Source organism: Uloborus diversus, chromosome 6, assembly GCF_026930045.1.
Source record: "Uloborus diversus isolate 005 chromosome 6, Udiv.v.3.1, whole genome shotgun sequence".
Classification (NCBI taxonomy): Eukaryota; Metazoa; Arthropoda; class Arachnida; order Araneae; family Uloboridae; genus Uloborus; species Uloborus diversus.
Genome location: NC_072736.1, coordinates 102017326 through 102044939, shown reverse-complemented (window position 1 = coordinate 102044939; position 27614 = coordinate 102017326). Strand labels below are relative to the sequence as shown.

General features: G+C 32.7%; 1 protein-coding gene across 1 annotated transcript in view; it reads right to left on the bottom strand.

Moving 5' to 3' along the window:
* LOC129223822 (echinoderm microtubule-associated protein-like 2) overlaps positions 1-27614 on the bottom strand; it is a 106666-nt gene that overhangs the window by 28296 nt on the left and 50756 nt on the right. The window contains exons 2-9 of the mRNA XM_054858181.1: positions 8651-8797; positions 6433-6835; positions 5319-5387; positions 4601-4626; positions 4318-4447; positions 3734-3883; positions 3180-3252; positions 37-138 (exon numbers count right to left, since the gene is read on the bottom strand). Coding sequence (XP_054714156.1) covers positions 37-138; positions 3180-3252; positions 3734-3883; positions 4318-4447; positions 4601-4626; positions 5319-5387; positions 6433-6835; positions 8651-8797 — 1100 coding nt within the window. The remainder of the gene's footprint in view (positions 1-36; positions 139-3179; positions 3253-3733; positions 3884-4317; positions 4448-4600; positions 4627-5318; positions 5388-6432; positions 6836-8650; positions 8798-27614) is intronic.

Here is a 27614-nt window from a genome sequence, read left to right as displayed (position 1 = left end):
ATATGCATCTATGAATTTCAGAATAAAATTACTTACAGCATGAGAGAAGGCTACACAAGACACAGCACGCTCAAATTCACCGGCTCCTATCACATGAAGAGTATTTAAGCTCACAGAGTCCCATATTCTGACATGAGGCTGTAAAAGGAGGAAAACATGCCATAATGTTATGACAATGTAAGACAATTTTGAAGTTTTACAAAGTGTTTTTGAAGTGAAACTCAAAAAGAACCAAAAGTGTGGCTTGAGACAAAACGTGAAATTTATAAAGTGATATTTCAGAATGTAAAACGAAAAAAAAGCCAGAAAAAAAAGTTTTATTCAATGTCTTAATGATACAAAATTCTTCTTTTTTCAACAATTCATTGTTTTTACCAGAGTACAATATGATTGTAAATAATTTTCTATAGATGCAACTAATATGTAATTTATTTGTAACATCTTTTGCTGATGAATTTTACTAAAGAAAAGAGCAACTAAAAATAATAAATATATAAATAAAAAATAAATAAAATAACACATAAATAAATAAACAAGCAATTCTCAAAAAAGTTTTTGAAGACAAGTATTTTTTACTAGTTTTACAAACATTATTTTTGTTTCACATCTTCTGTCTCTCTTTTTCTTTGTATCTGTCTTCCTTTCGTTTACTATTATTTTTTTAAACTCCCCCCACTGCAAAGAATATATATATATATATATATATATATATATATATATATATATATATATATATATATATATATATATATATATATAAGGTTTTTGCCTAGCACATGGTAAGCTACGCAAAAATTGCAAGTGAGAATCCTTGCATATTTTTTGGTTTGTCAAATGACTGTTCATGAGAGTCATATTAGTAACCTTTCATGACATTTCTAATATTTTTTCAAGTACTTTCAATCGGTTCTAAAAGCCTTGACAGCATATTTTTCGTACATATTTACTTTAAAAAAAAACTAGGGTAAATGAAGATTATTCAAACCCAGTCCCCACTACGTTAAAAACCAATTCCCCTTTCTGAACAGAACAAAAATCCCACATTACCATTTAAGTCAACAATCCAGCAGTAAATATAACTTACAAAAGTATTTTAAACCTCAAGAATTTTTAAAGAAGTTTTCAAGAAAAAATATATTAATTATTTTTAAAGGTTCTAGCAGGGTTCCCAAACTTTTCAACTTCGCGGCATTCCTTGAAGAATTAAATTTTTTTTTCATGGCACCCCAGTCCATTCCTTCATGCATTTATATTGACATTGTAGGCACTTCATGGCACCTCTCATCCCTCTCTCGTGGCACCAACTTTGGGAACCCCTGAGACATAGAAATGAAAGTTTCAGAAAAAAAATTAATGAAACATCTCGAAAATCTGAAAAATTAGCAGAAAAATATACTTAACTAACCCTTTTTGATAATTTAGGCTGCATGAAAAAAAAATCAAGAATTTTTCAATACAGAAAAGCATACTGATACATGAAAGAAATAGTAATTATATCTACATAGAAATGTTTATTTATTTATAAAAATATGTCAGATACTCTCTCAAAACATTAACATAAATAAATTCAGATATTTGAGTACGGCATTCTACTGTAAATAAGGTAAAATTAGCAAACACTTGTCTATATGTAAATTAAAAATTGTGTGCGAATTAATACCAAATTTGTATGCTTGAATGGGGGGGGGGGGGGGGGAGAGGGTTGCAGTTTTAAAAAATTGATTTTTTTATTTTTTGTTTCATCTTGTAGTAAAACATTCAAAAAATATGTTCCTAAAATTTCAAGTCGTTTCGAGCAAAATTCTCTAAATTATCAAGTATTGAGTCTCTGCTCCTTCAAACTGCAGCTCCGACAGCTGCAGACGCTCAGAATGTCAGTGCTGCTTGCTTGGGGTTAGTTAAATATAATATAAATAAAAAAAAAAGAATAGGCTGAGGAGATCGAAGCTGCTACAGGGACTGTACTCTATGGAGCTAGAACTGATGCTTTTTAGCTTCTGAAACATTAAAATTGTTTTTCTCAAAACCACTTTTTCAAAGTCTGTGTTCAATCCCATTTTAAAAACTAATTGACTGATTCATTTCAAATTTAGTACACACATTCTGCATATAACACCCCTCCCCTGTACATTGAGTTTTAATTTTGTAAAAAATTTTAATGTTTTTTTTCAACTAACAACATAGCAGAATTTTTCGCGAAAAATAGCACTTTTAACTTCAAATGGCTGCCAAAAATTTTCAAGTCAAAAAAAAAAAAAAAAAATCTGAGAAAGTAGGGGGGAGGATTAATTAATACTTTGACTAAATTCAAATAGAATTTGATTTCAGATGAATGTCAGCTGAGATACAGTGAACACCGCAAATCATCTTTCTTCAAAGGTGCTCTGGGAAAAAAAAGATCTGTTACCGGCTTCTCTGAGGATATTTTTTGAGATAATTCTTAAAACCATACATAATAATGCACAAAAGGTTTTAACAAATTCAATCAAACCACTTTCTAAAAAACAAATTTTGCAAAAAAAGTGAATTTTTTGAGGCTGAAAACCCTCCCCCCTCCCCCTTTAGAAATGAAATAAAAAGACTCTTTTGCACACTAAATATTTTTCTTGAAATGTAATTAAAACAACTCTCATTATCAGCCATGATTATAAATTTTAATGGTCTTATTACCATTTTATTTCCTTGAGCTCTCTTCCAATAATTTTAGTTTTCAATTACTAACTTACATTTTGAACTAAAAAAGCTTATGTTTAACGATATTGAGTAAAAGACCCTTTAAACTTTTTTTTTTGTTCGTATCATATAAACCATACAGCTATTACACTGATTTTTATGATTATATCAGCGTAGAATTTATCTACATCGTTTGTATTGCTTGAGCTATGAAATAATTCAAAGTAGCTATGTTTAATAATACTATTTACAGAGTTTTAATACATTTTACTTTCAAAATGAGCACACATTTTGGGTGTTTAACAAGTATGAGATATGTTCAAACGCTTTGAAACTAGAGATTCTCATAGAGTAGTTAAGATCTTTTTTTCTAGCAAAAATATAGTATATTTATTTTGTAATACTATTGCATTAAATTTTTCATTATATCACAAAGAACACATCCATGACGAAGCAAATATTATAACAAGTAAAAATAAATAAATTAAAGTTATATGCAATATTACCCTTCTTTCTCGCTTATCTGTGCTAGCTACTTGACCAGTTGCTATTAGCAATTTGTTCGGATGAAGGGCTAAACTATAACAAGGAAAACACAAATCCAAATAAATTCAAGCATAATTTTACAATAAACAATATTATGAAAAAATATTCAAGACAAAAAAAAAAAAAAAAAAAATTCTAAATGCATATATAATGGGGAGAAGAAAGTCAGCAAAATGTGAGTTCACACAAAGCTTTCAAAGTAACAAAATAAGTGTTGAAATATGTTTCAAACTCAGAAACAAGAGTCATTTCTTAAAATTTATGAAAAGAAATATGTTCTTAAACAAAGAATGTATAGAACGTCAAAATTAATATTTCAGATCAAAATCTAATATTTTTAGCAATTCTTTTTTTAAATGTTAACTTAAATTTTCTAAATGACCCAAACCTACACAAAATTTCATTTAAAATACATTTAAAAAAAAAAAAAAACTTTGGAAATCTAATTTTGAAATGAGGTACTTATAATATGAATGAAATAGGAAAAAACGTTTTATTCGTTACAGAATCTTACCATTTGATATCATCAGTATGACCGAGGTAATGCCTCTGTATCTGATCTTCAACATTATATAATACAACAACAGATGCAATAAAATAAACCATTTCACCGGTTGGTAGAAAATATAGATTTGATCTACAATCTCTCCCCCTGTAACCATATCTATACATAAAATTAAGGTAAAACAAACAAGAATGTCATTAATAATTCACAGGCTAAAAGAAAATAAGTGCATGAGAAAATAAATAAGAGTGAATAAACCTTACATAAAAATTTTGCTCTTTGCAGCAGCTTTAGCAGTTTTGGGGAAAAGACAATTAGTGAAATGGCAGAACATACAGACTCCTGCCTGTTAAAAGGCCATGAGGGTTTAAAAACCCAACAACACAGCCATATTTTTATAGAGATAAAACTGTTTCCTAGTTAAAAAGTACCCCGCCTATACTTAGCCCAAAGGTAATTACTCAGAATGTAGAATACCACAGAAATATTGAAATACAGATTATTACATTAATTATCTGGTAATTAAGATGAAAAACACTTTAAAACAATAAAAGCATTTCTCAGAAATAATCTGTTAAAATATCAAAGGATACACCCACTCAAGCTTTAATCTTTGGGATGGAGGACTATTTACTTTATTTAAAGTATAATTCTGTAAAAATTCTGTAGGTACATGAATGGCGATGGGTCTTCCCCTCAAATACAGTTTTACAATACCTTCCTCTAAACAAAATAGAAAACAAGGTTTAGTTTTAGCAATACATGTCATTTTATAAATACATAAAAAAAAAACTTAAATGTCAGAGAGGGAAAAAAATGCATCAAAGATGTTCGTAAAAAATAATTTAAGAATGGTAAATGAAAAATTAACCCTACCTTGCATAAATATAGCTTCTTTTGTGCTACAAAAGAAAAGAAAAGTGAGATAATCAAACCAAAATTAATGCAATTATCATTAATAACATTTAGATTAAAAAAAAAATGTTAATCTGTTCACTAACTAATCATTGGTTAAGTAAGTATACTACTGACTCACCAAATGAAGAAACATTACAAGATTTAGGCTGTACTTAAATGTAATATCAGGTAATAATAGTCATGCTTAATATCACAGATAAAAGTGCAGTATAACCTCGACTTAATGCTTTTCAAGGAATTGAAAAAAGTTATTGTTAAATCCAGGGGTATGGACAGCCAAATCCGGACCAGCAAAATGTATCATTTAACTGAGGAAATCATTAAATCGAATATCATTAAATCAAAGTTATACTGTAATTAGAAATGCCTTCCCACCCTTTTAAACAATTGCAAGCTTTTAAATTACTTGGACTATTATTTCTACAAATAGAAGTAACATAAATGAATTTCTAGAGAAAAACTTTCAATTTTTCATATAATTAACAACTTTATTGTAACAAAGGAAAATTACTAATACAAAATAACTAATTGATGCATAATACCTGAATGGCTACAATTAAAAAAAAAAAGTTTGTTCAAATTCTAACAAATCGTGCACTAATTATATGCAGACAGGAAAAAGAAAGTTTCAACCACCACCAGAGTTAGTTCCCAACAAATTCAACTGAAATTTTACCCATGTTTTGTGTGATTTGGCATAGAACTTCTCATATTCAAGTTGAACAATGATCCTGTTGTCACTCTCCTGGGAATGGAAAATACATTATTTGATAATTCTCTGAAAGAGTTGTGTATTCAGCAAAAGTAGCTGTGATTTGATAGCATGTTTTACTGCGCGGTTACCAGTTTTAAATGACTCGAGCAAAAAAACAATAAATTTCGTTTTTCAGCTTTTATAATTAATTTTAACTAGCTGTATAATCTCATATTTTGTAAAATACATAGATAAAAAAAATAAACAAGACAAAAACATAAAGTAGAAAACAGATATGTTCCACCAATTTTCAACCAACAAATAGAAACAGGAAATTAATATTGCATCAAGCAAACATTTCAAACTATAATCATGTTTTCTTTTAAAACTTTTTAAAAAATACAGTTGATGAAATAATACGCTTAAAAACTTCCAGTCTATAACAAAAACGGGTTTTTAATCTAAAAAATCAGTTCAAAATGCAACTGAGTGGTTTAGAAGCTAAGCTTCTACTAAAGCTACTAAAAGTTAATTTCCTAAGAGATTCAATATGCTTAAATGCTACACTTTATTAATTAAATACCAATGTTTTCAAATCAAAAATTATAATTCTCAGTCAAATTATTGTCTGAAAAATTGATAAGTCTCTCTCTCTCTCTCTCTCTCTATATATATATATATATATATATATATATAAAATTAAAAATACTGACAACTAAATACAATACTTTGAAACATTTTCATTAAATTTGCGTTAACCACTGTTCTAATACTTTCCAGCAACTTCAAAATATTTTCCATTAATAAGGAAGTACAAATCTACAAATACTAAAACATGAAGTTCAAAAATCATCAATGATTGCTTTATTTAATTGCTTATTTTTATATCAGAGGTGCAAGTTCAACCAAAAAAATATTTGTAATAATTGCAAATGTTAAATATTTTCACTTACAGTTTGGATTTCTCCCCTTCTTTAATTGCATCAAATACATTAGCTTTGGGTAAAATGAATGAGTCTCTTTACTCCCATGAGAGCTAATCTCAGCAATGTAACGACATCAACAAAAATATTAGTACATAAAATAAATTACATACCTAACATTATTATTAGATGTTAGAATTTCTTGACTCGATGACCACTTCTTCATTGAATTTAAATTAGAAGTCGACATGGATATATGCCGGCTAGGAGACGGCGTGTGTCTCGGAGATGGCGAACTCCTGGAGTTGGCTACAGAGGGGGAAGGTGATGGTATGGGAGAAGCAGAACTTGAACTGTGTCCTCCTTCACTGTGAAGCGAACCTGATGATGGGTAATGAGAGAGCCTTCTGCCTGGCGTCTGTGGTGTGGTGGGTGTGTGGTGAGAGTTGATGGAGTTTGTGGTGGGTGAAGTAGCTTGCCTCTGATAGCTGACATTTGATGGTCTGTATGGAGTTGAGTTGCTTGAATATGAAGGTTTTACAGGAGCAGGAACATTGTTGCTGGTGATGATAACAGCTATAAAAAAAAAGTAAAAACTTTTATCAAAAATTTGATTTCTTATTGTGGTTTGGTGAAACGTCTCTGTAATTAAAAAAAACAAACAGATCCTCAAGGTAATCCTCCTGGTTGAATTGACATGGATTCTATCAAAATTACAAATGCTTGGAAATATTTTTTTCTTAAATGTTTTTTGAACTTGTGGGCTAGTTGATAACTTGTTTTATTATTACAAGTGTATCAAGAAAAAAATAATAGTTCAAAAAACTACAAAAAAACTTTTGTAGCAAAATGAACTAAAAAGTGAAAAATAATCTTTGATGATAGTAGTTGACCAATTACTTAATTTTAATGTAATACAAAAAACCGTGGGATGCTGTCTATTTACATTTTAGCATGGACAACAAATGGAAGAAATTCAAGACAACTGATAAGAAGCCCCCCCCCCCACTCTTTTTTGTATTACATTAAAATTAAGTGATTGGTCAATTACTATCACCAAAGATTATTTTTCATTTTTTAGTTCATTTTGCAAAACGAAAGCATGTTTTTTTAGTTTTTTAAGCTATTATTTTATTTTCTTCTTTTTAGTTTAACTTGTTTTACGAAAAAATATTCATTTCAACATTGTTCAAAATCTTTTATATTCATGAAATTTGCCCAAAAAAAAGCGACTAAAGGTCTTAGGAGGCATTCGAAACGTGGTCTCTCGACTTCAAAAAGAATAATTATGCTCCTTAAAGTGTAATAGCCAAGCTCTAAAAACATTCAACTTCGCTGATAAATTGCCTGTGGAGTAATTGTCTAATCCAGCTAATCCATCTCAGTCATCGATGTATGTGTGCGGAAATCATATCTACATTACTTTGAAAATTTGAGATGTATTTGAAAAAAGTTTTGTTCAACAATGGTCTGATCAGCAATGAATTTCCAGGCTCACCTAAATTTTGGCATGAAATTAGTTAAAAACAATTATATTTCATGTTCTAATTACCTTGGAACATTGGAACAAATTTTGTCTGATGCAGAAAATTAAAGGCTTTTGTAGATATTTTTAAAATAATTTTTGCGAGCATTATTTAATGTATTTTAAAAAAATTTTCCTTTTCACATTGTTGGATTTATGCTAAAATATTGATTAAAATTGGAGGAAACTAACAATTAAAAGAGTTAATTAATTTGATTATAGAATATTGCATTGTCATCGGGTCTGAGGTCGCGTGCCAAATTTCAAAAGAATTCGATCGCAGGAAGTGGGCGAAATTTGAGCTGCAAGATTCCATTACAAAATACATACATACAGGTGAAGCTAATAAAAACGCGTTGATAAAAAAAAAGAAAAGGAAAAAGAAATTATGAAGCATGCATGCCAGCAAACTTTTCAGGTTTGTTATTGCAAAAAATAAAATTGCAAATTTAATATGAATAAGTTGTAAACCATTTTAAAAATAAAAAAATACATGCCTGCGTTTAAATTTAAATTGGGCTCTTTTTAGGACTACCAAAAAAAAAAAAAAAAAAAAAACATAAACCATGACACCCTTAAAAATAGCTTTAAATTTTTTTTAAATCTGAGTCTCCTCTTTTTTCCCCAACAACAGAACTGCATGTAAAAAATACAGAGGATCTCTCAGCTATGTTCTGTATCATATTTGAACATCTAAATTTGCAAGGTTTACAAATTCACTTTTACTGAACTTTTTTTCAGTTTTACTAAAAGGGGAGGAGACAAAGAAAATTTACAATTTTTGTATTTAAAAAAAAAAAAAATCCTACAGGGGGAAAAAAAACAGGATTAGAGAATATCAAAAAAATTTATGAAGAACTTTTTACCTCGACCTTCAAGCTGAGTTACACGCCTTAGTACATCAGCTAAGGTGCCACGCAAACAAACAATTTCGTCTGCTTGTTCTTGAACTTTTTTCTCCAGGTCAGAAACTCTTTCTCTTAATGCATCATTATCGTGATTTAAAATATCCTCTGAAAAGAAAAGTTCAAAATTAATTTACAAGTTTAGTTTGATTAAAGGTATTGAATGCATGCTGATATCCACACATCAAAATGCAAACTTGTAACTCAAATTACATACAAAATGTTACAGAAAATCTAATTTAACTCATTTCCTGAGATATTGTTTGGTCACAACTTATAGTAGGGGAGATAGCGACCGAAATTTTACGACAATATATATAAGGCCAGAATTTTTTTAAATATTAGATTAGTTTACTTAAAAGAAGAAACCGCAATTTTGCAACATATTGCAAAAAAATTTTTGCAATATGTTGCAAAAACTTGTGAAATTGTCTTATATATATAAGGCTGAAACTCGGTAATATTATTGATTACGTATAAACATAACGAAAATTATATGTCTACCGCGTCCGAAGCGTTGCCGTGCCGTGTCTACCACTCACGCAAGGTGCGAAAAAATCAGTCAATTTTGACTTAAATATATAAGCCTAAAATTTTTTTTAGTAACTGTTTACAATGTATAAAATATAAAAACAAAAGTCTACCAGTTGTGTTATGTTGCAAAGGCATGATAGACGTCACGGAATGTCGACCTCGTACCTCTATGTACCGTTTATCGGGCCGCTAGCGCTCGCTCGAAAAAGTTTGCTTGTCGTCGCGAAATTTCAATAAATAAAGCTGATTTATTTTTTAATAAATAGTTTAAATCCTGTTTTTATTAAAATTTTTAGTCTACCATGACTAAGAGGTTGCTTAGTCTTTGGTAGACGTTGCTTAAATTATAAAGTAGTTGGAAAAGTATGATTATTTTATCTTTTCATTCTTTATAAATGGAAATTTTTCAATTATTATTTTTTTTCATGATTACAATTTTCTATCATATTTAAATTGATATTCATACTTTTGTTACATTATTCATATATATATTTTAACTTCTTCAAAAATATTTTGAATCATCACCTTTTCAAATACATTTCGTAAATGGGGAAGTAAAGCTGTTTATTCATCTACTGCGAAGAAAGGAGAAGGGAAGGACACGACTTTAATAACCTTGGGTCTGGGGCCTGGGCCTGAGTAAGCCCCCTATAGTGGAGGAGCCGACGCATCCGCCATTTTGGAGCAAACTTGATCCAGTGCTTCGCGGCGATAGCATTGCTGCTGATGTTTATATTTCTTTAGCATATGTTAAATTGAGTCAACAGATAATAGCCATCTGCAGAACTGAAAAATCTGTCTTACTGCATTTACTGGAAAATAACAGATTTTTTAAAAAATAATAAGCACTTTTCATTATGCACTCAAAAGTACAAAATGACTTTTCTGGGTCAGAAAAGACAATTTAAGATTTCCTGTAGTTTTCAAAAATTTCCAAGAAAATGACACCACAAACGAAGAAAAGTGCGGTTCTAGTCATGTAGAGAATGTTTTACCATTATCTAGCTTTCAATCATAAATTTGAGTGTTGAAACACGCATTTTTTTTTTCCTTAATGGGAAAGTTTGGTTTAAAATGACTTGAGCGCACTTTTCTTCGTTTGTGAAATCTTTTTCTTCAAAGAATTAAAAACTACAGGAACACTTAAATTGTCCTTTCTGACCCAGAAAAGTTATTTTGTCCTTTTGAGTGCATTATGAAAAGTGCTTGTTATTTTTTTTAAAAAAAATCTGTTATTTTAAACTTTTTCGTTTTCAAACAAAATTTTACTTTAGAATTTGATTTTTTAGCGTTACGTTGTACCTTAAGGTTAAACAAATCATTTAATAAAATTCTGAAGTCTGTAAGTGGTCTAGTTGCTGAGTATACGCAAAAGAATGGTTCACAACATATAAGTAACTTGGGATAAAGACCCTAATACGTCTTTTTACTTAGCCCCGTTATCGATTATTGGCATAGATGCATAGATGAGGATAAAAACCGTAAGAAAGCAACGTCAGTGAATAAATTTCATTCTTGCTCCAGAGAGGACTTGATTCAAAATTTTCATTATGATTACTATTAACATTACATTTGCAAGGCAACAAAATTTGTAACAATGGATTTTATATTTAAACATTTAATGGGGAAATTACATCAAATTTGCTATTTTCCATCCTAACAGAAATAATGATGTTACTTCAGAATTTTAAATTTTCAACCTTAAGTTGTACCTTAAGATTAAGCAAATCATTTAGTAAAATCCAGAAGTCTCTTAGTAATCTAGTTGCTGAAATATAAGCAAAAGTACGCCTCAGATTACTCCATGACAATCAGGCCAAGTGTAATAAAAGTGCTTAAAAAACATCAATTCTGAACAACCAAAATTTCTCATCTATGATGGATTCTTTTTATTATATCTAATGAAAGAAATTCCATCATCTAATGATATTGAGAAAATTATTAATTATGTTCAGCAGTATTCGTAGTAATTGTTTTCGACACGTACCCCGTTTCCTTCCATAAAAGATAACGAACATATCGTCGCCTCAGAGCAACAGTAAGATATCTAATCCCAGAAATAACACTAAGATATCTTACTGTTGTTCTGCGGCGACGATATATTAAGCGGAATTCACAGAGGTCTAAAAATTCAGATAGGAGACTCTGCAACACGTCCCTCTGACTTTTTGAATCAATTAAAAAATATCACTTTTAAAGAAGATTTGCTAGAATATTTACTAACAAACTGGGAACGAGATAACAAAGCGATTTATTTTGAAGATAAATTTGTGTATATTAACTACAAACAGTGTTATAGATTTGAAACCATCAACAGAAAAGTTGTAAAAATAGTCGATCATACTCAATCGTGCCCCAGACCGCGAAAAATCCGACACAAAAATGATTTACCATCTTTGTAATTTTTGAAGAGCTGCAGCCTCCATATGACGTCCACCTACGATGTTCAGGTACTGATGTATTAGTTATAATATTGGCTAACATGAAGTTTTTGAATTCTTAAATAAAGGTCTGGATGGAAGTTGGCGTTGGAAAATCATTAAGAGGTATCAATGTCTCCGAACTTTACAAGAATTTAGGAGAAACCGTTTGTTCCGCCTTGGTTGCTTTACACGCAATGACTGGTTGCGATCAAAATCCGGCTTTTTTTCCGAAAAGGAAAAGTTCGACCTTACGTTCTATTTACAAAGTCGGAAGAATACACAGGAGCGTTAACAAATTTGAGTAAGCCATCGCAGAATGTAAAATGCATGTCGCAAATTCGAATACAACTCGAAATTTCGGAAGAGTTGTGCGCCGAATGTACAGACAAAATAAAATGGAAAGAATTAATGATGAACCATGACGTTTTTAGAAGAGTATAAAAATTTTGAAAAAAAGATAAAGTAATTCTCGAAAACATGAAGAGTTTTGATCCGTCATCCTTAACCCTATGTTAGTCTGAACTTCGTGAACATTTCCTCAGAACAGCTTGCATTTCGCAAATTTGGACAAATTTTCATTTTAAAAATCTGACAAGCTTATCACCTCTTGATTGTGGGTGGAAAGTTGAGGGCAACTGAAAAGTTTTTAAATGGTTTACTGAAAACAATTACTGCAAGCAATAAAAGATGTTACATTCGAAGCATAGCCTTCTGCCTCCCACGTAGAATTTTCGAAACATCGCTTCGAGGTGCACTCTCCCATGCTACGAACTAACTTTGTGCCAAATTTCATGAAAATCGGCCGAACGGTCTAGGCACTATGCGCGCCACAGAGATCCAGACATCCTCCGGACATCCAGACAGAGAGACTTTCAGCTTTATTATTAGTAAAGATTAATTAATATGTAAAGAACTGTTTATTTGATTATTTTTAATTATTTATTATGTAAGATCGATGCAAAAAATTTTATTTCATAAGTACTTGATCATAAAAAATAAATAAATAAAAGAAGCATAATTTAAAAGGTCAAGACATTATTAATAAAAAATGAACTTCACTATAATTCTGTACATAATTTTAATTTTAATAAAATATTTTTAAATTTCGTTTCAATGTTAAAATTATATTTTTTTTTTTTAATATGCTTAAATCATTCATACTTTTCCAACTACTTTATAATTTAAGCAACGTCTACCAAAGACTAAGCAACCTCTTAGTCACGGTAGACTAAAAATTTTAATAAAAACAGGATTTAAACTATTTATTAAAAAATAAATCAGCTTTATTTATTGAAATTTCGCGACGACAAGCAAACTTTTTCGAGCGAGCGCTAGCGGCCCGATAAACGGTACATAGAGGTACGAGGTCGACATTCCGTGACGTCTATCATGCCTTTGCAACATAACACAACTGGTAGACTTTTGTTTTTATATTTTATACATTGTAAACAGTTACTAAAAAAAATTTTAGGCTTATATATTTAAGTCAAAATTGACTGATTTTTTCGCACCTTGCGTGGGTGGTAGACACGGCACGGCAACGCTTCGGACGCGGTAGACATATATTTTTCGTTATGTTTATTCGTAATCAATAATATTACCGAGTTTCAGCCTTATATATATAAGACAATTTCACAAGTTTTTGCAACATATTGCAAAATTTTTTATTAATTATTGCAACGATAACTTTTTGGTAGACTCGCGGTTTCTTCTTTTAAGTAAACTAATCTAATATTTAAAAAAATTCTGGCCTTATATAAATAATGTATTAAAAACTGTCGCTATCTCCCCTACTATTAGACTCATGATGTATTTCACTAAAAGTGTACAAACACCATTGTTAAGACTTCCACAGCATGAAAATAAAATAAAACTTAAATTGATCAAGTGAACAAGGAATAAATAAAACTAAACCTTCAGCTTAAATTCAGAGTGCATGAATTCCTGAAATTGAAAAAAAAAAAAGAGTTAACCCACAATTGTTTGCTGACAGCAAAAAGTCCCCATAATTCATAGATTAATTTTTCAGGGAAAAAATTTAAAATTTCACAATCCCCCCCTCCCAAGATGAATTAATACAATATGATATTGTAGTTATATTTTCACACTTAGCTTGATACTTAAAACTGGAACCAAAATGAAATATAAATAAGAAAAGTAACAGGATTGTTACTTGAACTGGTCTTTTGTTCATTTCTGCACTGATAACGATCTAACGAGAAATTTATAATGGAAAAAAGTTTCTTTTATGGTTTCAGAAATTCACTCATTTCACAATACAAGTCAATTTAGTCAATGTAAGTACAAAACAAGTGAGAAAGTAAAAAATAAGCTTTCACAGCAGTCAGAGGTTAACGAGCAAAGAGAATGCAAGAGAGAACCTTTTCATGAGTAAATAAATATCTAAAGATTAACAAATTTAAAAAAAAAACGCTACAAAACAAAAGATAGAGAATTTTTTCTTTCCTTTTCAATGAGAGAAGAAATAAAATATTCAAAAAAAAAAAAAAAGTTTAAAAATCATCAGTCATAAATTTTGAAAACTTCTATCATTAATCACAAAAAAAAAAAAAAAAAAAAAAAAAAAATCGAGCTGAGGTGTGCCTTTTACGCCAATTTAATGATAATAGTGCCTTGGAGTAAGCAAAGAAACACTTTAAATGCTTTCCCCCCAAGTTTGTTGAGAATCGAAGCAAAAAAAATCATTTTATACAGATTAATTTTCCCAATACTGGACATTCTAATGTGATTCAATGGTTAACTCTCTAGATACTGCCAATAGTGGCCAAAATGAAACCAGATTAAAAAGAAATAAAAATAAAAGCCAAATTTGTCGCCAAATACAAAAATTTGTTGCCAAATTATAACACCACTTGAGTTTGCATTGAAATTAATAGTGATTTCCCCCCAAAAAGGTGTAAAATACCTTCATAATGCATCCAAAAGGGGAGGTGCAAAACTAGACCCCTCCACTAGGAGTCTACGTACCAAATTCCAACTTTCTAGGACATACCGTTTTTGAGTTTGCGAGATACATACACACATACTGAAAAAAGTCAATAAAACATAAAAAACGACAGTATGCCGGTAAATTCTAACGCTGTTGTCAGTTTTGAAAAGCATAAAACAGAGGTCCCCAATATTTTTGAGCCCATCGCCCCTTTTCAGACGTTTGACTGACCACCTATCGCAGCCCCTCTCCCTTTCTTCCTTAAAAAAACCATAAACTGGCTCCAGTTAACATCAATATTGTTACAAATCCTGTAAAAAGTAATAATTGTAGTAACGTAACCTGTACATAGTTTCCCGTAATGAATATACAACCCCTTTTCATTCCGCTAAAGTATACGACCCCTTATTTCCTTTTCTTTTCATTGATAAAATTTGATAACGGTCAACGCATTTCGAGAAGCATGTGGAATATTTGAGAAATTTCTTTTCGGTGTCTATATAAGCCGTTAGCGATGGATAAACAAGGGAGTTTCGATTGATATTTCGAACTGAGAGCATTTTTGCTCTGTTTATAGCGAGGCATTTCGCTGTGTTGTTTTCGTATTTGGAAGTAAATACGTGTGTAAACGTTGAGTTTACGGTGTTGTGTGATAATTGCTTAATTGCTGATGAATAATTTAGCAGTTGTTGACGATCTTTCCTGTACATAGTGTAAATAAATTTCCTGTGTTTTTATCAAGAACTGTGTTTTCATTTCAAGAAAGTGGAAGTCGCACCGAATCCGTTACAATTTGGCGCCCAATGTGGGGCTACTTCTGGACTTTCTTGGAGTAAGTGTGACTTTGGACATTTTTTTTTCATAAAGACTTTTTAAATTTGGACTTTGTTTTTATGGTGATTACTCGCGCAATGGATGAACAATTAAAACAACTTCTTGACGCAATCACCTCTGTGAAAAGTGATTTGACTGCAAGTTTTACAGCTAATCAAGAACAATTAAAAAATGATATGGCAGCTAATCAAGAACAATTAAAAAAATGATATGGCGGCTAATCAAAACCAATTGAAAAGTGATTTAACGGTGCTGAAAAATGACCTAGTTTCTAACCAAAAGGAAATAAGGGGTCGTATACTTTAGCGGAATGAAAAGGGGTTGTATATTCATTACGGGAAACTATTTACAGGTTACGTTACTACAATTATTACTTTTTACAGGATTTGTAACAATATTGTTGAATACATAAAGCAATTTCAGCCAATCAATTTTAAACCAAATAAATGAATAAATAAAAAATAAATAAATGAAAGCATCCTTCTTATGTCCCCCGCCCCTCCCCACCGGAAAAAAAAACGAATTTGAAGGAAAACACTTAACTTGACGTGTCTGTCAAAATAAAAGTATATTTTGCACTAAAATTATCTTTTTCAAATTAGAATGTGGGAGAATTAAAAACACTAGCAATTAAAAAATAAATAAATAAATAAATAAAATAAATAAAATAATATAAATAAACCAATTTAAAAAAAATCGAAAATTTGAAAATTCATACAGTTGGGGATGAATGATGAAATTTTAACCGGGGTGTAAGGAGAAAGCTCATGCACTTTAAAATGTTTCTTTTTTAATTTGTAATCAGGAGCGTGCACAGGGGGGTGGGAGGGAGAGAGAAACGACACCTGTTAGCCCGGGCCAGAGCTTGAAGATGACCCAACTAAAACTAGGGGTGAAATATAGGGGTAAACAATTTGGAGGGAGGCCCGGAAAAGCATTTGTGACCAGGGTTGCCAGCCTTAAAAACAGTAAATATGGGACAGGCTTGTAGGAGTAAAAATGGGGGGGGGGGGATTTTTGAGGCGTCTAGTCATGATAAATCTGAAAAATTCAATCGCAACACAAAGCATTGGGGGGGGGGGGGGGGCAGTATTAAAAAAGTGATTTTTCCTTTTTTATTTCGTCTTGTAATTAAGCATTTCAAAAATATGTTCCCAAATTTCAAGTCGTTTCGAGCAAAATTCTCAAAGTTATCAAGTATTCAGTCTCCGCTCCTTCAAACTGTAGCTCCCACAGCTACCGAAGAATACAGCTGTTCTGACAGCTGCGGATGACGCTCAGAATGTCAGTGCTGCTTGCTTGGGGTTAGTTAAATATAATATAAATAAATAATGAAAGAAGAAAAGGCTCAGGAAATCGAAGCTGCTAGAGGGACTGTCTTCTATGGAGCTGGAATTGATGCCTTTTAGCTTTTAAAACTTGAAACACGTTTTTCTCAAAACCACTTTTTCAAAGTCGGTGTTCACTCCCATTTTAAAACCAATTGACCGATCAATTTTTATACACATTCTGCAAAAAAAAAAAAAAAAAAAATCTCCTCCCTACTTTGAGTCTTTTTTTTTAATGCTTTTTTTTACTAACAAAATAGCGGAATTTTTCGTGAAAAATAGCTCTTTAAAATTTCAAATGGCTGCCAAAAATTTTAAAGTCAAACAAAAGAAGATCTGAGAACGTAGGAGGGAGGATTAATTACTACTTTCACTAAATTCAAATAGAATTTGATTTCAGATAAATGTCAGCTGACATAGGTTGCGTTCGACGAAACTCACCGGTCGACCGGTAAGTAACTGGTTACTAACCGAAGCGTTCTATGATCAACCGGTTACCATTCTAAGCAGTTGATTGGTTGATAGGAGCACGTGATCATTAGCTGTCACGTGATTAACTAACCGGTCGAGCTAGTCGAACGCAACCATACATTAAACACTGCAAATCATCTTTCTCCAAAGGTGCTCTGGGAAAAGCCCTGTCACCGGCTTGTCTGTGGATATTTTTTGATCAAAAATTTATAGAATATTCTTAAAACGATGCATAATATTGCGCAAAAGGTTTTAATAAATTTCACCAAACCATTTTCTTTAAAAAAATTCGTAAATATAATGAATTTTTTGACGCTGAAAGCCATTCTCTCTCTCCCCCCCTCCCTCTAAACCTCACAAAATGTCGCCTATCAAAGTATAGACATCGTTTTCATTGCGATTGACGACGCATGCGCAGAGATATATTGGAAATGAGCAAAGAAGAAGCAACCATTTGGTTCCTCTTAGTCTACCGCCAAAACAAAAACATATAAACCAAATCAAAAGGAAGATGATTTTTGCGCTTGCTACCACATAATTTTCTTATAGCTCATTATTTCACATTTTTTGTTTTACTTTATTTTTCCCCCTTAAAATAATGTATCGTTCTGTAAAACATTGTTATCAGCTAGAATACGGGACTTTGGGCGTCCTGTATGGAAGTTCCCCGGGACACGGGACAATTATTCAAAATACGGGACTGTCCCTTGAAATCTGGGACGTCTGGCAACCACTGCTGGCAACCCTGTTTGTGACGGGCCCCAAAATTCTGCGCACGTCCCTGCTTGTGATTTCTTGTCTGAACTCGGTTATGTAGTTTTCAATCTCGATATTCGCTGGCATATTATTTTATCTTTTAAATATTCATTTTATTTCCCCTCTGTCATGGGCGCCCATATGCAAAATTGTAACGGGGGGTTCAGAAATTTTAACCATGGTTTAGCAGGGCATTTTCCCCATAGAGGCAGATTTCAGGACAGATTAGATTCATTAAAATTTGACATTTTTAATTATTTATTCATTAATGGCTGGAGAAGAAATATTTTTATATTTTTGCACAGAAACAAGTACTAAAAGCAAGAAAGTTCTGATTTCCAAGGGGGGGGGATCGAGCCCCCCTTTGCCCCCCTGTATGGGCGCCTTTGCCCTCTGTCACTCCTCAATAATTCATCGTCTTGTTGATGAGCCAAATCGCTCGCAAGTTGGTAACCACTGGCATAAGTTATCACTGAATTTGCGAAAGTAGGAAAAAGAAAATAGGCACCACATTAAGAATTTTTTCGGTGGGCGGGGAGGGAGGGGGGAGGTCTCGAAACGGAGCAAAACTATTAGCAATGCTCTGGTTCTTTTATTTTCCTAATTGTAGCGTTTTTAAATGAACACAACGAAAAAATATTTTAACTGAGTGATGAGTTAATGGATATTAATGCAGAAACTTATTTATACATGACAAAAGAAAAGGGCAAAATTTTTAATTTTGCGGTCTTGGCACAAGAAACACTTGCGGCAGACAGGAACGGACAAAAAGCCTGTTGCTGTATCTTGAGAGGTTTTGTAATAAAGTCTGAAGAAGAGAAGAAATTCAATCCATAAAAGCATCGAAATCGAACCGTTTTAGTTATCTTAAAAGCAATGCACAACCTTAAGTATGAATCATTCTGTTGAGGTCATTTAAGACAAGGTCAAAGTGAAAAAAGAAAACTAACTCTTAGTTATGGCAGTTATCCAAACAGAGTAGGAGAGAATGTGAACTACTCCTCATATCCTCAAGTAGGCAGATGTCCGTAAATCACGACCTCGACAAACGATACAGACATAAATGGAGATTATTGATCGTTTGGAGAATGAAAGAATTAAATCGTTAGAATTTTCAGAATGGAGGCATTGCATTTTGTAATAAGAATCTTTGTTGAACAAAGTTTGATTGAAAATGATGATACCCTCATTCTCGAAATGTATCTCGAATAACAAGTTGTGTTTCAAGAACGGTACTGTCAAAGAAGTGACAAAAGCCTGAGCAAAGCTGAGGTCTGTTGAACATCTGTTTCCAGAATTCTTGATTACTTTGGTAAAACGGGATGAATTATGTGATATTCACTGCTGTGTGTGTGTGTGTGGATGGAGGAGGAAATAAATTATGTCAATATCGTATAAAAGAAGGAAATTTTAGTCCCTATAAAAATCAGAAAGTATGAAAATGACAAGAAACAGAATTAAAACATTAAAAAAAGTGGTTATATTGCTTTGAATTTCGATGATTGTTAAGTTCGTAGGAGTTAAAGCCAAAAGTTATTTTTCTGTCCGTTTTTAGTGAATTTTGATTTTTTTAGAAAATTGCTATGCATTATAAAACGTACCTTTCTGTTGAGGGGGGGATATATATATGTATTAAATAACAATAGGTTAAAGACAAAGAGGAAATATTAGTCCATTACGAATTTAACGATAGGAAAATGATACAACGAAACATAGCAAATGCGTTTTAAGCTTAGTCAAATTGAACTTCATCTTTCATATCAGTTCAGATTTGTCAATTTTGTACGAATTTACTGCATTAGCAAAAGCAATTTGAGTGAATAAAAAAATATACATATATACATACACTGAAGAAATTACTGGCGGCAACACTAAAACAATGCATCAATAGAATTCCGGCAATAACCAAAACTGGAAAAAATGACGTCGTTAACCTTCGAATTGTGAATGAAAGAGAAATGAATGGAACGGTAGCACGCTAACCTTCACTCTTGCTACCTGATGTAAATCAGCACATTCAAAATTGTTTAAGAAAAATCAACGCATTAAAGGCTGACAATTTAATCCATCCTTTAAAAAAAGGGGGGAAGAGGCGCAAATGAGGTGCCGGGCTTATTATAAGCAACTAACGGTGCGTGAAGGTCGTCTATGCAATGACGGTCGGTCTTCACGGTCAGTTGCTGAACTGTTGCAATTCGGGCACTAAGGCATAAATGGGCAGAAGCAACAACCGTAAACAGAAGTTGCCTCACTTAATGGTACTAATGCGTAATTTTTTAATAAACACTGAAATTAATCCTACAAATTGTACAGAGGGAGGTTAGGTTTAAAAATAATGTTAATTGTTTTTAAAAAACGCTGAAAAACATGAGAAATTTTTAAAAAAAAAGGAATTACGCAAAAATTGGTACACACATATGGACCGAATGGGAAAATTTTTGGGTGTGATTTTTGTATTTTCCGAAAAAAATGTATACTGAATACAGACCCTTTTCCCTGGCAAAATTCAAAATGACATGTATGGAGTCCAACCTAACGTGTTCCTTGTCGAGCCTGATAAGCTTTACCTCAAGAAAGAATGCAACGATTCATTTCTTTTTTAAATTTTATTTTATTACTAGATGTACCCCACGGCTTTGCCCGTAGTAGAAAAATTAAAAGGTCATTGGGTCCGCCTGTATATTTACAGATAATGGATGAAATGATTTCCCGCCAGTTTGCTAGGTTCATTTGCGCGCCCATTTTACGGTTCCTCGTTATGATAATTTGGTAATTTACTCGTCCACGTTATGATAATTTGCTCGGTCAAATGTTCTTAAAATTGGAATAGAAAAAGTACAAAATCGAATTTTCAAAAAATCGCTAGGAGGTGCTTACCACTGTGCCCCGAACTAATTATGTGCCAAATTTCGTGTAAATCGGTCGAACGGTCTAGGCGCTATGCGCGTAACAGACATCTAGACATCCAGAGACACAGACATCCAGAAATACAGATATCCAGAAACACAGACATCCAGAAACACAAACATCAAGAGACACAGATATCCAAACACACAGACTTTCAGCTTTATTATTAGTAAAGATTATTCTTACAAGTGCATCTCAACGAAAGCAGGTGAAGATGAATTTTTTGGCGCCAATAAAACCAAGGGGAGTAGCACAATCGAACGTTTTCCTCGCTGTTAAGCGTGACTGCTCGTTCTCAAAAAGTAATGAAAGGTTTAAAAAAATAATAATAAAGGGTAACAGGTTTGTCTTTTTGAAAAGGAGGCAGATCCTTTTTTGGCACTAATAGCTTTCAGGGGAATGGAGCAAACGAAGTTGATTTCCTTAAGCCAGATTGCTACATCTCGAGTAAAACATGAAGTAGTAAACAAATCTGTAGTATATAAACGGTTTCATACTAGATCTGGTGCTGATTAATTTTGGGGCCATTCATCCAAAGAGCAGGCTGTAACTGAATGTATTTCACATTAAACCCAACCGACGTAACTTGGAAAGAAATGAAAGGATTAAAAGAAAAAATGGTGCAAGCATGTGCATGAATCTCAGACAGGAGCTAATGACACAATTTGGTACCATTCAAGTCAAAGGAATGGCGAAATTAACATTTTTTAAAGATACAGTGTTCACGTGAAAAGCATAGAAGAAAGTTTCGTGATGGCTATATCATGCAAGTTTCAACTTCAAATCAGAACAAATTTTTGGCATAGTATAGCTTAAAAATATTGTACTGCACCTAAACGATATTGTTAAGCAAAACTAACAATGCTCTTGAAGCACTAATAAACCTGTAGCAGTCAACCAAAGTAATTCTCTCATGTGTAAATCTTTACCTATCTTAAAAGTCAATCTTCCAACCAAAAGTGAAAATTATTTTACGTTAGTGAGTATATTTAGTTAGTAGATAGATTGAAACATTAATTGTAGCACTTCAACTACAGACGAGAATCCTCGCGTTCCAAGATTATACCGCTCTGCACTTGAAATAAGATAGCTCGTACTCAACACGTTTTTCTGTACTATTGTGTTAAATGGATCCCAGTCCATTTTATTACGTCTTCACGAAATTCCTATAAGATGAGATAAACACGTGCGAGATAATTGGGCAAAGAACTGTTCCTTTACTTGTTCCAGGTGTTTTCTTCAACTTAGGAATAAATAAAAAAAAAAAAAAAAAAAAAAAAAATCCTCCAATTTTCAATAAATTAAAGGCAAGGATGAATCTTTCATTTTTTGTTTACAAAGACGCACTAATAACTCTATCTGGTGGGCATGGCAGGAAGGTGTTGGTTAAATTTGTTCCGTTTTTCAAGTTGTGCTGACGTTAGCAAAGTCAGGAGGATTAAACGAGCGATCAGTGACGTCAACGAGAGAGAACGCCTAACCTTGTTCCATGAAATACATCTTTAATAAATATCTTCGCACCTGATGGCAACCAGGTGGCCGACGGGTTGGAGAAGGCAAAATCTGCGAGGCTATGTTGTCTTCTGCCCCTGCATCGAACACCGTTGAAATTTATTCTATTAACACCACGATAGGTTGGAAGGGATTGTCCCTACAGTTCACTACTAGTAAGAAGTTAGACCTGGTGGCTCACCAGGTCTTGCATTTGTGAAAAAAGAAAAACACACAGCGAATTCCAGTTTTGTCAAGGGTCACTTGAGGTGACTTCACTTGGGCAGGGGTCTTAAAGTTTACCCGGTCTGTAAGTGTTGTAATGCTGAGAGAGCAACACCAGGACAAATTTTAGGCTGTACAACTCCCTGGGGACGATCTTTAAGGAACCCTTGCATGTTTTGAACTTTGTGAGGGTTAATGATCTTATGGATTATGTCTAGAACAGTGTAGCCAACATCTTCATAGCTCTAAAAATTAATGTATCTTAGAACTTCAAGAACGCCACAAACATCAACATAGCTTAGAAATTTATTATCATGCTTTAACATTACAAACACAGACAAAACCTGAGAGACTCTCAGTGTGCTATCTAAAGCGACAAACGTGACAAGAAAAAACATTGAGTTCACCTAGCACGTAAATAATAGATTCGGATAGAATTTAAATACGAGTTTCAGTCTATTTCGGAAGTGCGCCATTTTTCAAGATCAACGAACTCGTTTTTCAGGAAATATCTGTGGTATTTATCAGCTAAGGATTTGGACAGGAGAAGAATGTCACGTAGGGATCAATTCCTAGTGTCCATAAATTTAATGTGATGCCAGCGATCACATTAAATTTATGGACCTCAGCGAAAACAAGCCAAAAATCGAATCTTGATGTGAAAAACGACAAACAGGTATGAGAGTTTATGACAGGTATGAGAATCGTAATTTTGCGAAAAAAAAGAAAGAAAAAAAAAAGAAGCTAAAAGCAAGGGAATTCTAATTTCTAAGGGGAAGACTGCCTGAGCCCCCACTTGCACTTCATATGGGCGACCATGAATACCCTATAAAGTATATTAATAAAAAAACAATGAATTTGAATTCTGAAATTTTGAATTTAAATTATGTTTTTCGCAATCACGAGTTGCGAGACTCTATTCGTTGGAGTTATTGTTTCTAGAAACAGCTCCTGTCTGTATGCACGTAAGCGTGTGTATGTGTGTATAAGCGTGCGTGTGTGTATGAGCGTGTGTGTGTATGAGCGTGTGTGTGTATGAGCGTGTGTGTGTGTGTGTATGAGCGTGTGTGAATGAGCGTGTGTGTGTGAGCGTGTGTGTGAATGAGCGTGTGTGAGCGTGTGTGTGTGTGAGCGTGTGTGTGTATGAGCGTGTGTTTGTGTATGAGCGTGTGTTTGTGTATGAGCGTGTGTGTGTATGAAGGTGTGTGTGCGTATGAGCGTGCGTGTGTGTAGGACATGGACGTCACCAACCAGGAGAAGCGGATTCCGGGGAACAGACAGTGCTCGGAGCCACACCTGCAGAAGACGGTGGGGTTGAAAAAAGAACCAAACATCAAAGACACTCAAGTGAGAACAATAAGAAATCGTAATTGCTCAAAAAAAAAAAAAAAATATTCCGCACTAAACACATGAACAATAATGGCACGCTTTTCTGCAGAATATTTTTGAAGGTATACATAAAAGTGTCTTGAAATAAAGATACAGCAACGAGTCTTTGTGATCTTCATCACCACTTTGTATACGTCAATTGCTCACTAAAGATGCTTTTCAAAATACTGGCACAACTTAAGATTGGTGAGATTTAGAGTACAAATTTGATGAAGCCTATCGTGTTTTGTGCGAGTTTTGCGCACACAAAAGTGAAAAAAAAAAAAGAAAAAAAAAAAAAAAAAAAGAAAAAAAAAAAAAAAAAGGTAAGGGTTAAAAATTTTCAAAATTGTAAAATGTCTAAAACTTTTTCAAAAAATTAAAGAACAAAATGGTCTCCGATGAATGTTTTTTTAAGGAACAACGCGAATAGAAAAAGAACATTTCTGAAGAGTCATTTCTAAGAAAGCATATATTTCGTCACATTTTAAACCATTTTAAACCACAAAGACTTAGCATTAAGTGGGAATGATAAAAAAATCTCTCCATGGCACATAGAATCAATTGCGTTAGCGGAAATGTTTATGCCCAGAGAGCACCATTATTTCTGATAAAATCTTGGCAGCTGTATGTACCATTCACACTCAATCACGCAAGAACAGATATAATCCTGTAACCTGTACATGACGGGAAAGCTTCACGCAAATAGTAAAACGGCATTTTTAGGTTTTAAGAAAATGTGTAGCAAATTCCTAAAATCAAGGATCATGGAAATGAAAGATTAAGTTTATTTTCTTTTCTTTTAAGGTACAGAAATTGCTTTTACGATTGAGTTGTGTGAAGCCAATTTTATGTTTCAGAGAATTAAAAAGTCAAATAGAATTCCTACTCAATGCTTATTGGCGAAATTAAATTATTCTGTCCACAAAAACAAAGTCCATGGACAAAAAAAAAAAAAAAAAAAAAAAAAAAAATCCAAAGAAAGGCGCGCTTGAAACAGGATGCACCTTTCAACATGTTCGACTTTCGCAGGATTTCCCCTCATGACAACATATTGTGGCCATGACAAGATGTTTCTATATGACCAAGTGCACATTAATAGTAAACTTTTTACCGGAATAAAAAAAAAAAAAAAAAAAAAAAAAAAAAAAAAAAAAAAAAAAAAAAAAAAAACTGAACAGGGCGAAAGCATTGTTTGACGCACAGCATCCAAGGACAAAACGGATTTTTTAAAAAAAATGATAAAAATGCTATTTATAAGAGCGTCACGATGACACTAAATCTGCTCATTTTTTCGAAACAAATAAGAATTGCCCACACACACGAAAAAAAAAAAAAAAAAAACGCCACATGCTATGTTTTGTTACTAGCCACTTGGAGACAAATTGTTCCATCAATTTTTGAGTCAAAGGGTTGGTAATGTCACTACAACACAACGGTGTCGTGTTATATCGCTACAATGACCGGTACAGCCATTGTTCAATGTAAGAATTTTAAGATACGTTCCCAATTATGTTATTGTAACGAAAGTTAATTTCAGATTTATAAGCTGGAAAATAAATCTAAATCATTATATTTCACCAGATTGCATTTCCATCAGTAAGATGCATATCCTTTGTCCCATATCATTCAATTACTATTTGAAAATAATAAACGAAAGTAAGAATAATTTTTTAGAGACTAATAATCAATTGACTAGTTTTCAGTTCAGTTTCAGGAAATGTAAATCTTGGGCATCTAATTTATTACACTTCTATGACAAAGTTACCATGGCTTTAGACAATACGAAGCCTGTAAATGTTAGATAAATAAGATAAATAAATCATAGACTAATAATAAGAGTAGACCGAGCTTTCCCAGAGTTGCTGATGAAAAAATTGGTTCAAGGATATATTATGTGACTAGTGGAAGGCTTGGCGAAAACTTTGGCAGCATGGTTGCTAGCTAGATGGCAACATTATCTATAGTTGGGCACTCGACATGTATTTTAAGATGTAATGTGTTTTCATTATAATTTTTTCCAGGTCCAGAGACTGAACTGTTTTTCTTTTAATTATGCATTATTTTGACATTAATAATTAGTTTTTGATCAGTTTTCAGTAACTTTTATTTCATTTGGAACTGCTACGTCAGCCTTGGCGTGAACGTAATGGCGTAAACGTTTTGCGTTAACGCAAAAATGTACTAATCGGTATCTTAAATTGAAATTGTAGGTAAAAATCTCACCGTTTGCCAATTCTTTTTGGGCGCTTGCATCTTTAATTGCTTAGAGAGTTATTGAAATTAACTAAAGAAAATGCACAATACTATCTGAACGAAAAACTCACTATGTTAACAAAATATTTACAACTTTAGAATAACAAATTTACAAATCGGACTCCATAAAAGATCATTCTTCCGTGTTTCATCAATTCTATTTATTTTATTTCTCGCGGGCGTTGATCGTCTGCGGCCCGCTGTTGCTAGGATATCCACCAGTCACATGGTTTAATTTATGAGCAGCAAAAGGGTTGCCATAGCTCAGTCTATTATTATTAGTCTATGAAATAAATACCTTTGTGCTGAACAGTAAAGACAAAACAACGTTAGATGAAGCACAAATTTGCAAATTTGTACTTCATCTAACGTTGTTTTGTCTTACTTTACTGTAAATGTTGTTTACATTGATTCTCAAAAAGCTTTCGATAAGGTACCGCATGTTGCTCTATTTAGCAATTTATCTGATATAGGAATAGGAGGGAAAAAAAAAAAATCAAAACAAGAAGTACATCCAGAAGTAATCGAGTCTATTCATATCAACATCGATTTTGTAACGACAGTTGCCACTTACTTTGAACTTTAAACTTTTTCAAATAGTACTACACCGGAATTATTGTTAATTTTCATTCGCTATGCTTTTTAGTAAATTTCAAGTTTTTTTTTTTTAATTCAAAAAAAAAAAAAAAAAAAAAAAAAAAAAAACCGTTTCAATTTTAGTTATTGTCAAACAAATAATAATAAAAAATATATATATTAAAAATTTAGTCATTCATACTCATTCACAATAATATTCGCTGTTTCTCATCGCACCAACTGGATGGATGTTGTTGTTGTCGTGTCTGTAATAAACTACTACGGAAAGATTGGTGCCATTGCCTCCTCGAAAGATTGAACTTCTTTATAAACAGATAAGACGACACAAGAAAGATGTACAGCGTATATAGAGGAAATAGCCCCCAAGGCACCGGCGGGAATCGAACCCGCAACCTTCGGCATGTGAAGCGAAGCTTCTACGCTAGAGTCACGGAGGCCCCCACTGGATGGATTCTTCCAAGATGTATTTGTCCACTTATCAGAGTGATAGGTGTCGAACGGTGACTGTGTGAGTGAAAGGTGAAACCACAGAACTGGATGAAAATATGTAGAAAAGATGATTTATTCTGAATGATTTCATTCTGTGTGTGGATGTACATCAAAAGTGACAACGTATAAATCACGCTTAACGCACCATAGATCAAGGGATGAAACGAAACGTTTATCTTGATGGGCAAAGTTACAACTTGAAAAACTGAACTGAAAAGAAGACTACCTTTGCTGAAGATAGGAAATGAGGAATAGGAAAAAAATTAAAATTCGGAGGGAAAATGGAGCACGTAACC